The sequence below is a fragment of the Saccopteryx leptura genome, chromosome 5 (assembly GCF_036850995.1).
Source record: "Saccopteryx leptura isolate mSacLep1 chromosome 5, mSacLep1_pri_phased_curated, whole genome shotgun sequence".
Taxonomy (NCBI): Eukaryota; Metazoa; Chordata; class Mammalia; order Chiroptera; family Emballonuridae; genus Saccopteryx; species Saccopteryx leptura.
In genome coordinates, this window is record NC_089507.1 from 140,567,759 (window position 1) to 140,579,864 (window position 12,106).

A 12,106-nucleotide genomic window follows, 5' to 3' on the forward strand; every position below is an offset into this window, starting at 1 on the left:
CAGCAGCACAAGGCATCCTTTGTTGGGTCAAGGTCCCAGTAGACCCTTGGGGCGCTGCCCACTGCACTTGGAATCCCCGCGACTTGGGCCTTGCTTCTCTCCTCTAATTGGCCACTCCGTGTTCCTGGCATTCTTGACTCTGTTCTGTGCCTCTCTCAGACCTCAGGACTCTTGCACATGGTTAGGAAGTCCTTACCTCTGTCCCTCCACTGCCTGTCTCTTCACTCCTCAGGGGCTGCCCTTACCTGTCAGCTCAGGGAGGCCTCTCCTGCCTCCCAGCCCACCACGTTAGATTTCCGCTTTAAAAAATGGCCTGTTTTAGTCCATCTCCCCCACTGGAGTACAGGTCCTGCAACGCCAAGGACCACAGCTGTCTCATTTGTTACGCCCCAGTGATTGTTACACATTTAGCAGACACGTGGAGCACGTGGTCCAAGAACGTAAGCGACTGCTGCACTCCAGGACCAGTAAGCCGAGGCTGACGGGGAAGAATATAGGCTCTGCTACTCCCGACTTCTACCCCTGGGAACCGCTGTGGGGTCTGGGCCAGCAGGTGGCCACGCAGAGAGAAGCATCTTCCATGACTTGGGGTGCAACAGACACTTCACCTCATGCTGTGTCTCTTCCTAGATTCATCACCTCCCACTCTTCCTCCTGCCGTGAGACCTCAGATCAGACCTGACGGCTACACTAATCCTTCTTGCCATTCCTTGATGTGGGGCAAGGAGTTGGCATCTACGCCCACAGACAGCAGCTCCCCGGCTCTGCGAGGACTCTGAGTGTCCTCCCTCCCATGTTCCATGGTCAGAACCCGAGTCTAGGGGCAAAGAGGAGGTGGCTGCTGTGACAACTGTGGTTTCAGACCCCTGCAGACCCCGGCCTCTCCGGCCTCCTGAAACAGACGCCGCACCAGTCGTGGATGGTGTAGAACAGCATTCCAGGATGTTGGTCGGCTGGTAGATTTCCAGATGCACAAGCGAAGTCTGTCATAGAAATGTTGAGGGACTTGTAGTCAAGATGGCGGAGTAGATAAATGCTCACTTCCCACGACCAGTCATTCAGAACCACCTAAAGACTGGCTGGACAGAGTCCTGTGACCAAGGAGATAAGGAACCACGGTGACGCCAGCAGGAGGGGCCCAGGCGCAGGACGGGCTGGTCCCACACCCACATGTTGCAGTTCAAGATCGATCGGAGGGATGTCTTGGCTGTGGAGGTCCACGCCCCCAAACAGGCCTCCAGCCCAGGAAGAGAAGTCCCCAGCGACACCTGGCCGTGAAAACCAGCAGAGATCATGTCCCTGACAGTGGCCCTGGCCCTGCAGGTCTCAAGGGGGCCATGCAACAGACTTGACTCACGCTGGGCTCAGTCTCTGGGACAGCAGCTCCCAAAGTACCGGGGAACAGAGACGGGGAGGAAGTAAGCTAACTTCAGAGTGAGGGCCAGCGGGGGATGGCGGCAGTCAGGGCAACTCGGGGACAGAAGTGCTGCCCAGTGGAATTATTCCTTTGTAGAGGCCTCCCCCCCAACACCCGATTGGCCGGGCACAGGTGGGCACCACATGAGTCTCCATCAATCTGGCTAATGCTGCACAACCCACCCTGTCCCCCAATATGCCCTAAGATGCCACCAAACCCAACTCACACTCAGCCGGAGCCACCTCTGGTGACTTCTCCACACAGGAACCCAGCCTCAGTCCACGCTGCCAATGTTGCTACAATCTCCCCCTCAGGGGTCTCCCAAACCCACAGCAGCCAGCCTCAGTGAGCCCTGACCCCCTACAATCTCCCCCTCAGGGGTCCCCCAAACCCACAGCAGCCAGCCTCAGTGAGCCCCGACCCTCTGGCTAAGCAGCCCCAAAGCCCAGCATAGCAAACAACCAGCTGCAGATCACGATGGATTCAATTCCTAGGACGAAAGGTCTGTTCCGATATATCTGCGAGTCAATTCATGCGATTCACCACATAAACAGAAGCATGAAATCCTATGATCGTATCCATAGATGCAGAAAAAAGCATTTGACCAAAATATTCCAGCATTCATTTATGATAAATACTCTCATGAAACAGGGAACAGAGGGAACACACCCAAAAGAAAAAGGCTGAAAGCCTGTCCCTTCACCATCAGAAACAAGACCATGTTATCCACTTTCACCACTCTTATTCAGCACTGTACTGGCGCCCTAGCCACAGCAGACAGACAACAGGCATCCAAACTGGAGAGGAAGGAGTAAACCCAGTCTCTGCAGGTAACATATGATACACAGAACCCTCAAGTTTCCACCAAAAAACTTTCTTTTAGAATAAAACAATAACTCATACAACTCAACAAAAAAACCACCTCATTAAAAATGGGCAAAGGAATAGAGTATTTCTCTGCTGAGGACATACAGGTGGTCAACAGACATAGGAAGAGATGCTCAGCATCACTGATCGCCGGGGGATGGGGGGCGTGCAAAGTAAAGCCACAGGTGTGACAGCCTCACACCTGTCAGAATGGCTCTGATCGATAAATCAGCAAACAGCACATGTTTGGTGAAGAGGCAGAGAAAAAGGAACCCTTAGACTCTGCTGGTGGAATTGCAAATTGGTGCAGTCACTACGGAAAACGGGATGGAGTTACCTAAACAAAAAATTAAAAATGGAGCTGCCTTATGACCCAAGAGTTTCACTTCTGGGTATAGATCAGAAGAAACCCAAAATACTAATTCAAGAAGGTATATGCACCTCTGTGTTCACTGCATTGTTAATTATAATAGCCAAGATATGGAAGCAACTCAAGTGTCAAAAGACCAGCGAATAAAAGATGTGTGTGTACACACACACACACACACACACACACACACACACACGAATATTACTCGGCCATGAAAAAGAATGAAATCTTACCATTTGTGACAGCATAGCTGGACCTAGAGGTTATTATGCTAAATGAAGTAAATCAAAGATAAATACCATATAATGTCACTTATATGTAGAATCTAAAAAAAAAAACCCCACAAAATAAATGAACAAAAAAAGCAAATTCACAGTACAGAGAATAAACTGGTGACTGCTGGATAGAAGAAAGTTAGGGGGTCAATGAAAAGGTGAAGAAGGACTTAAGAAGTACAGATTGCCCAGTTACAAAAAACAGTCACGGGGATGTCAATTACAGCATAGGAAATACAGTCACCAATACTGCAATAACTATGAAGTGTCCTAGACTTACCGGGACAATCACTGTGTAATCTATAAGCACTATATTGTACACCTGAACCTCATACAACATGCCTTTATCAACTATAAGGGAAGAAATAAAAAATTTTACAATAAAACATGTTTCACATAGCACATAGAACTTATACTAAGTAACAAAGGAAGATCTTGATGGGAGGGGGTGATTCTGAGCAATGTTAATTCTTATTAATCTTCTTAAATATGTTAATATATTAAATGGTGTGGAAATGAAGTCTCCACTACATAGAATAAATCTAGGAGAGCAGTTGAACAATGAAAAGAAAAACAGACTACAGGGAATAAATAAGACCTTGGTACTTGAAAAGGAAACCATCAATTTCAAGGAAAAGAGCCCATTTGCAACGAGTTATAAACTTGCGTCTCAACCTTTCCAGGAAAACGAAATTAGTGAACAACGCCTGTGGTTCTGAAAGGTGGGACCAGGCCATCGGAGCGTTTCACGCAATCACCCAGTTTCAGAGCTCAAACCAGAACACGGAAGGGGTGAATTGAGGACTCGGGGGCTTTTATAGATGTAAAATATTTTATTTGTAAATGGTGATCTTCTAAATCTGTGTCCACAAATTCCAAAACCCATAACACTCTGTATACTTCAAAAAATTCAAAAATTTTGCCAACATTAGATACTATTATACAGAACAGAAAACAAAACAAAACAAAAAAACCCGGTAGGACAAATACTGGTAGGATGTCAGAATATTGTACAAGAGAAGAAAAATATTCAAGAAACAAATTTCATACAGCTATTTATCAAGAGAAAAATATATACAATTGATTTATTCTGTAAGATAAAAATACATCATGCCATATACAAGTTCAGAACTGCATCACTGAATATACTGACAGCTTACAGTCCACTTGAATTGTGCACACAAAAAACTTCATTTTATACTCAGCCTGTGAAGTGTCAGTACCAGAATTTTTTAAGTATAAAATAAAAAGCTAACCTGGTTCAAAATGCTGATTCAGTTTCTACAAGCAAACACAAAACAGTGTGTGTGTTTTTTATTTTATTAAAGAAATGTAAACAAACAGTTCATATAAACACATTTTAAAATTACATCTTCCAAGAAACCCTTCTGCTAGAGTCCTGCAGCCTGCACACGTATCATATCCCTCCTTTTGTTTTTTTTTCCTTTTTCGTATTTTTTGTTAAATAAAAGACTAGAAGAGTTAGCTCCGAGTTCCTGCTACATGATCCTAGTACATTTACATGATTCTTTGCGGCTTGAAACAAAGTTCTAATCAAAAACTACTTCTGCTGAAGAAAATTCAGCCTCCATGGGTGTCTTTTTTTTTTTTTTTTTTGTAAGCAGTTATTCACAGTTATCACAAATTGTAAGCACAAAATAACCTGACTGAAGAAAGTAGGGATGCAACAATATGAAAAAAATTAGTTTAAATTACCAAAACGGCTATACAAAAGTTGTCATGGTGTACACTCCGTTCTATCAGAAGTAAGGGTGTATAAAAACAAGTTCTAATTGACTTGTAGTTTCCCCCCGGAAAACAAAAAGAAAAAACTCCAAACCCTCTAGGTCAAAATTTTGGTTATTACATAATTACCATGGCATATTTAATAACACAAAATTATATTGTAACATCCCTATGAACATTTTATAAGCACCCGAGCTGCTGCAGAGCCTTGGTAGCATTTTGGTCAATAACTATTTTTTTATACTGTATTTTTTTTTTTCTCCTCAAAATATTTACACATTTGTACAAAGTAACAGGGTTGGTTAGTTCTGCAGGTAACAGCAGCAGCAGCAGCTTGGCTTTCTTCTAATTTTTTTTTATTTAAAAATAGCTTCATTCACTTATTCAATAATAAATACAAAAAGTTTTTCTCTTATTTTACAGAAATCAAGAAACTACAATAAACTGACTCATGGAATCAAGTATTTAAATGTATTTTTAGTGCAAGTTATTATCCCTTAGCTCTATCCCTAAGGAAGTCATTTCAGTACATTCCTTGTTCAGTGGTGTCTACTTTTATTTAAAAAAAACTTTAAATTAGAGGGCCTGCCCCTTTTTCAGATAAGGCCGTGGCCAGCACTTTAGGCATCTCCCTTTCGCTGGTGATCTGTCTTACATTCATAGGAAGGCCCCGCCCCGGGGCAGGGCAGCCGTCGGCTCTTTACCCCAGTAAGTTCTCCTTAGTGAGACTTAAGAAAACAACAAAAACAAAAACAAAAAAACCCACCCACAAAAATAAAAAAATAAAAAAAGAAAGAAAGAAAACAAAGAATAGGAAAAAAAAAAGTGCTGGACCGTTCTGTCATTCTGGCTCCTCTGAGCGGCTTCAGGAGATGCTCGGGTCTCAAGCAGTCTCCAGTACTGCCTTCACCTGCAGGACCACGGAAACCAGAACTCCCAGAAGTTAGTTTAGTTTTTTTTTTTTTTTCATAAGTCATAAAACAGAAAACAAAAAACATCTTTTTAAATTTTTTTTTCTGCTGCCAAATCCAAACGGTGCGTTGAATTGCTTCTTCCTAAGGGATGAGCCGTCCTCCGCGACAGTGAGGAGTGCACGCGCTCAGTTCATCCACTTTCGGCAGTTCACGGCTCCACAGTGGCAGGGGATCTTGTGCTGGTCGTCTTCAAAGTCGAATTTATAGTCATAGCACAACTGCCCACGGCAAAGACACAGAGTCAGGAGGGCCAGGGAGGGGGCCTCGGCAGGGGAGGTGGGGAAGGGAGGAGAGGGAAGGGAAGGTTAGGGAAGGTTAGGGAAGGGAAGGGAAGGAGAGGGAAAAGGAGGGGGGAGGGGAGGGAGGGGAGAGAAGAAGGGGGGAGGGAAGGGATGGGAGGTCGGTCGGTCCCCTGCTTCTGTCTGCCCAGGGCTCAACAACCAACCAACCAACCAACAGAAATACAGGAGTTACAGGAAGACCTACTTTAGTGAGGTTCCACAGGGTCTGGGTGTGGGGCATGGGGGCTGGGGGGCCTTGAAAAGAGAAATAAAGAAACAAGCCTGGCTGTGTAGACCTGGGATCCCCAAGAAACAGAGGAAACCGGGAGGCAGTATGCTCAGGCTGAGCCAGAGCTGAGAAAGGGTGGCTGGCCTGAGCAGGTGCCCGTCTGCAACCTCCCCGCTGCTGCCCCGCAGCTGTCGCGCCGGGCGGGGTCCTCCCCTCACTGCTGATGGGTGTGCATGTCGGGCAGAGACGAACCGCCCTTGCCAGCTACCACCTTCTCTCTTTCCTGGTTCCTCACTGAAAACACTATTTCAAACGTGTCTTTCTATAAGGATTGCCCAAGTATTGACATCTCGGCCCAGCCCTGTTGTCAAGCTGGGGTCCTGGGGTACAAGGCCCTGGACCCCCAACCCTGCCAAACGTGGTAGGGGACAGACAAGACTCTTGAGATAGTCCTGGGGTCCATGGGCACTGTACTGGGCTCCTTGCATACTTGCTCTTAGTTGCTCATCACGTTACCCCAAGATGTGCAAAAGGAACCTTGGGTCAATTCTTGATTAAAAAACACAAGCAGAATCCCAAAGCTCTGTTCACAATGGGCAGGGGGCCTCTGACAATGACAAGACACTCAGCCTCCTCATCCCCCTAAACAGGAGGCTCCCTACAGAACCCCACACTGCTCCATGGGGGCTCTCCGGTGAACGCCAACTCCTGATCCAGGGACGGCCTCCATGCATGCTGATCACATTCTCGTGAAAGAGGCGGGAAACGCCAACGAGGCAAGCCAGACTAATCATGATCCAGCCCTGGCCGGGAGGCTCAGCTGATTAGAGTGTCATCTGGTGCCAAGGTTGTGGGTTCAATTCTAGGTCAGGGTACATACAAGAATCAACCAAGGGATGCAAAAATAAGTGGAACAGCTAAAATAAGTGGGAGCAGGCACAGTACCTTCCTCCCTCCCTCCCTCTCTAAAATCAATCAATCAAAAATAATAATAATCTCAACAGTCACCTGGGAGACCAAAGAAACACATCAAGTTCAGTATTAAGCATTTTCAAAGAAAGATAAAAGTAGCCAAACTGAAAACCTGTCGCTGTGAAAAGCCTCTAAGCCTGTACTCCTCATACATGTGACAACGAGCCATCTGGAGCAGATGATGCCCCTGCACCTGCAGCCTGCCACCCCTGTGGTGACTGCCCATAAGCCACTGTCATCCTGAGACCTCAGGAGGCAAGGACACCACGGCATGCTTTGGCCATTTGGTGCCAGGTGTACTCTATAAGAAAGGGACCCCGCCAAACTGTGGCCAGGTAAGGGGATAAGACGGAGCCCGAGACACAGGAAATGACCCCGCCTGAGTGCTGAAGAAAGAAAGATGGCGGAGTGTGTGTGTGTGTGGGGCGGCCGTCAATACTCAACACTGAGTGTGGAAGAACGTCAGAGAACTACCACAGGGGACAAACCGGGACCCACTGTGGGACAGTGTTTCTAAGCAGCGAAGGCTGGACAAGCCTTGAGCAGGTGAACCAAGCAAAGGGGCGACCACACCCCCCAGGACCCACCCAAGGCAGGTGAGCTCTGCTCTCTCACCTCTTCTCCTTTCTGGATTCTCCGGTTGGAACTGATGATGATTTTGTGTCCTCTCTCAAAGGTTACCACCTCAGCCACACAGTTTGGTGCGCACGAATGGTTGATATACCTGCAAACCGCCATTTCAGAAAACTCAAGTTGACTAGAACAAGCTTTGAAAAACTCACAGCACACTGGGAAAACCTGTCTCTAATGACATTCCCATGGGCCCAGTCACTGAACAAGGACAAATACATATATGATTTTAAGTAAAAAAACTGTCATGAGGCCCTGGCCAGTTGGCTCAGCGGAAGAGCATCAGCCTGGTGTGTGGAAGTCCCGGATTCGATTCCCGGTCAGGGCACACAGGAGAAGTGCCCATCTGCTTCTCCACCCCTCCCCCTCTCCTTCCTCTCTGTCTCTCTCTTCCCCTCCCGCAGCCAAGGCTCCATTGGAGCAGCCCGGGTGCTGAGGATGGCTCCATGGCCTCTGCCTCAGGCACTAGAATGGCTCCAGTTGCAACAGAGCAGCAGCCCCGGATGGGCAGAGCATCGCCCCCTGGTGGGCATGCTGGGTGGATCCCAGTCGGGTGCCTCCTTGCTTCTCAGTTCAGAAAAATACAGAAAAACTGTCATGAAACTTATCTGCCCTGAAATCTTTAGTCCCCCACACAAAGGTTACTGCGTTCAGACCGATCTGCCTGGCAGCAAAATGCCCCCCATCTGACTGTTTGGTCTCACCTCGCAGGCCCTCCTGTGAGCGTTGCATCAATCACGTGGTCATTATCCATGCGGAACATGTACACACCGCGGTTCTGCAAGAGAAACGACTCAAATCTCTCTCCGTGGTCGCAGCCACGTCAGGAAGGCTACATCGAGAGTGAGCTGTGAGCCCTGATCACACCTGCTGGGGATGTAAAACCGACCGGACTTGTCACTGGACCTGATGGGCTACCAGTGGAAACCAGGCAATTGGTAGGTTGCCTCACTACACAAATAACACCACCAGATGAAGAGAAGGCAAATGGGAAAGACGGGGAAGAGATAACGATCTCCAGAGATGGACAGACAGCTCTTGTTCAGGACTGAACCCAGCATGACAGCCGGCCCCGGCCCTGCCTCTCAGGCTGTGTGTGGCACAAGGACGAACAGGGTGGCTGTGGCCCTCACCTGAGACTCATAGAGCTTCTCTTTCCGATTTGCTACTTCATTCCGAATGATGGTCCCGATGTACTCGATGACCATGGTGTGCTTCTCAATGTCTCTCGCAGCATAGAGACCCAGCCCCTGCAAGGAAGAGGGTCTGCGTTGCCACGTTGAGAACACTTGGCTTCCCTGGACAACCAACCTGCCTTCTCTCCCACGCACAGTACCCATCAGAAGCCATGCTGGAGACGTCACCTGAACTCAGGTGATCTTTTTTTTTTTTTTAACTAAATATGCTCTCTGACACTTGAAGACTAGGCCACTGGTAGCACATAAAGCTACGTTGTCGCTACCTTTAGTGTCTTTTCTACGCTAAATTCTTAGGATCTATTTATGAGAGTACCTGTGGCTGGCTGGTCACTCTGCCTGTCAGTTCATTTACTGATTTTAGAGATAGCGAAGTGGAGACAAGGAGAGACAGAAACATCGGGCTGTTTCCGTATGTGCCCTGACCAGGGACCGAACCCACAACCCTGGCACCTCGGGTAAACATTCTGACCAACCGAGCCACCCAGCTTAGGTTCCTATCAGGTGTTCTTCTGTCTACCAGATACCGTGCTAAGATCCTACCAGCTAAACAGGCTAATAGTGGCTTCTGGTATTTCGTCCCACCGCTATTTCTAAAGGGGTTTGAAATGATAACCAACTTAATCAAGTGAAAATGGGGCTAACTATAAGATTTAATTTATAAGGCAGTAAAAAGCTTTCCAATTTGACAAGGAGTTCCTAGAAGCAAGGGCGAAAAAGGGAGAAACAGGAAAAGATAATTTAATTATCAGGAAAGCCAGAACGGAGAAAAGTTCTTAGGAAAGGCAGTATTTTTCTCCCTAAAATTCTGAGGCTGTGGAAGAAATATACAGGAATTTGAACTGGCGAGAAAACACAACAGCATGTCTCTCCTGTGGCAGCTCATGCCATCGGCACCAGCCACCTAACAAATCTCACACCACACACACCCATCTGTAGTCCGTAGTGTTACAAGTTCTGGGAAAGTAACATATGGAAAATACGGGTAATTCCGTGAAGATCTGTATTTTCTTATCCCAACCTGAGATTCTGCGTTCTCACCTAAAACCAACTCGAAGGCAATGGAGAGACGTAAGGAAGACCCCGTGCTACTTGTGGACACCCAGACACGCCCTTCCTCGGGCCCCAGCTGGGAGCACACAGGAGGGAAGTCTAAGTTAGAGATCTTCCTCTGTGAGATAAATTGTTTTCTGGGCGACAAAAACAAGCAGGGGAATTCGATTTATCTGATCAATGCCAGAGATGACTTGGAAGTGAACAACTAGGACTCCAAAACGTGGTAAGTATGGAGATCACTACACTGGACTAGAGGGCACTCCATATGCAGAGGCTATGTACAGACTTGCTAGAGCTATAGACCAGCAAGATCTGGCTGTGGCCGGTTTGCTCAGTGGTAGAGCATTGGCCCAGTATATGGACGTTCCGGGTTTGATTCCTGATCAGGGCACACAGGAGAAGTGACCATCTGAATCTCCACCCATTCTCCCCCTCTCCGCTCTCTGTCTTCCCCTCCTCCCACAGCCATGGCTTGATTGGTTCAAGGTCAATAGCCCCGGATGCTGAGGATGGCTCCATGGAGCCTCCGGCTCAGGTGCTAAAAATAGCCTGGTTGTGAGCCGGCCCCAGATGGGCAGAGCATCAGCCCCAAATGGGGGCTTGCTAGGTGGATCTTGGTCGGGGCGCATGCAGGAGTCTTTCTATCTCCCCTCCTCTCACTTGGAAAAAAAAAGGATAAAACAACAATAAAAAAAAACCCCTGCAAGATCTGATGTGATTCCAACCACAGGACCCTGTCCACAAAGCCACATACTGCCCTTTTCACACTGGACGTTCCCACCCCATTCCTCCTTCCCCAAGAATGTCGTCCTCTCCACCTGAATCCGGGACCGAGCCAGATACACGTTGGATTTCCACTCGGTCTTCATTTTCCGGTACTGCGAGGACTTGGAGTGGACGAACTGCTTGCTGTACGGGGCGTTCAGCTCCCCGGTGACTGTGCTCTGGAAGGACTTGGAGGTGCTGGTGCTGTTCAGGGTGTGAGGCCTGCAGACAAGGCCAGACGCACAGGAGAAAGGAGAAGGGAGAACTGAAGACGTCTCTGAATCATGCCCCACACCAGGCCAGATGTTCAACAAGCACACACACAGAAAGCCGCCTAGCGAGAGCCACACGGCGTGCCCTTGGACGGGCCCAGGCGCAGACGCAGCCGGAGACAGCAGGGTTTGTAAGCAGCAGACAAATCAAGCACAAAAACCACTAAGACGCCTAGAAACCCTGGGCTGTACTAGGTGAAGTTAAAACAAAATACCTTAACACAAACCTCTTGACATGGGCACTCATTTTGGGTTCAGAACGGGCACAACCTGTGGGGTTAACGGCAAGAGGGAGCTCCATGAGCGGGTTCCGGCCATAGCGGAAAGTGTAGTTCTCACACGCCTCAACCCCCGGGAGCTGAAAAGGAGAGGGAAGGAGGGAGAGAGAGAGAGAGAGAGAGAGAGAGAGAGAGAGAGAGAGAGAGAGAGAGAGGAGATGTTAACCGGCCTGGTCAAGACTACAGGCCATCTCACATGGCTGGAGGATGGCCTGGATTAAGCTGTACGGAAACGACTCAGCAGCATTTTTTAAATGTAGGGAATGGAGTGGTCTGTTAACTTCTGTTCGCCCGGTCGGCCTGCCCTCAGCTCTGTTTAAGGGCGGACCTATACAAATTCAGCTTCCAAGTGGCACTTGGTAAACACCAGCAAAGGCCGCCTGGAGGAGACCAGGGTACACGTTTGTGGAGCCATGGGACCCACCAATGCCAACATTCCCAAACACAGGGCGCGTGCTAATGGACTATGGTGTTCTTTCGCCCAAGGTGATGCCAACTTTTATGTCTTCCGTGAATTTTAAAATTAAATATAGTTAGGCCCTGGTGGCTGGCTCAGTGGTAGAGCATTGGCCCGGTGTGTGGATATTCCAGGTTCGATTCCTGGTCAGGGCACACAGGAGAAGCACCCATCTGCTTCTCCACCCATTACTCTCTCTCTCTCTCTCTCCCCCTCTCTCTCTCTCTTGCCCTCCCTTCCCCCAGAACCATGGCTCAACTGGTTCAAGCGCATCGGGCCTGGGCACTGAGGATGGCTCCATGGAGCCTCCACCTCAGGTGC

The 12,106-nt window shown here is 48.2% G+C and overlaps 1 protein-coding gene across 11 annotated transcripts in view; it reads right to left on the reverse strand.

Moving 5' to 3' along the window:
• Positions 1 to 4,358: 4,358 nt before the first annotated feature.
• KMT2C (lysine methyltransferase 2C) overlaps positions 4,359 to 12,106 on the reverse strand; it is a 228,757-nt gene continuing 221,009 nt past the window's right edge. For 10 of the 11 annotated variants that reach the window (XM_066385396.1, XM_066385386.1, XM_066385393.1 and 7 more), the window contains 6 exons: positions 11,266 to 11,408; positions 10,832 to 11,000; positions 8,895 to 9,011; positions 8,466 to 8,539; positions 7,747 to 7,855; positions 4,359 to 5,867 (listed from right to left, as the gene is read on the reverse strand). In XM_066385396.1, the coding sequence (XP_066241493.1) occupies positions 5,775 to 5,867; positions 7,747 to 7,855; positions 8,466 to 8,539; positions 8,895 to 9,011; positions 10,832 to 11,000; positions 11,266 to 11,408 (705 nt within the window). In that variant the 3' untranslated portion in view covers positions 4,359 to 5,774. The remainder of the gene's footprint in view (positions 5,868 to 7,746; positions 7,856 to 8,465; positions 8,540 to 8,894; positions 9,012 to 10,831; positions 11,001 to 11,265; positions 11,409 to 12,106) is intronic. The other variant, XM_066385388.1, reaches the window with a different exon arrangement.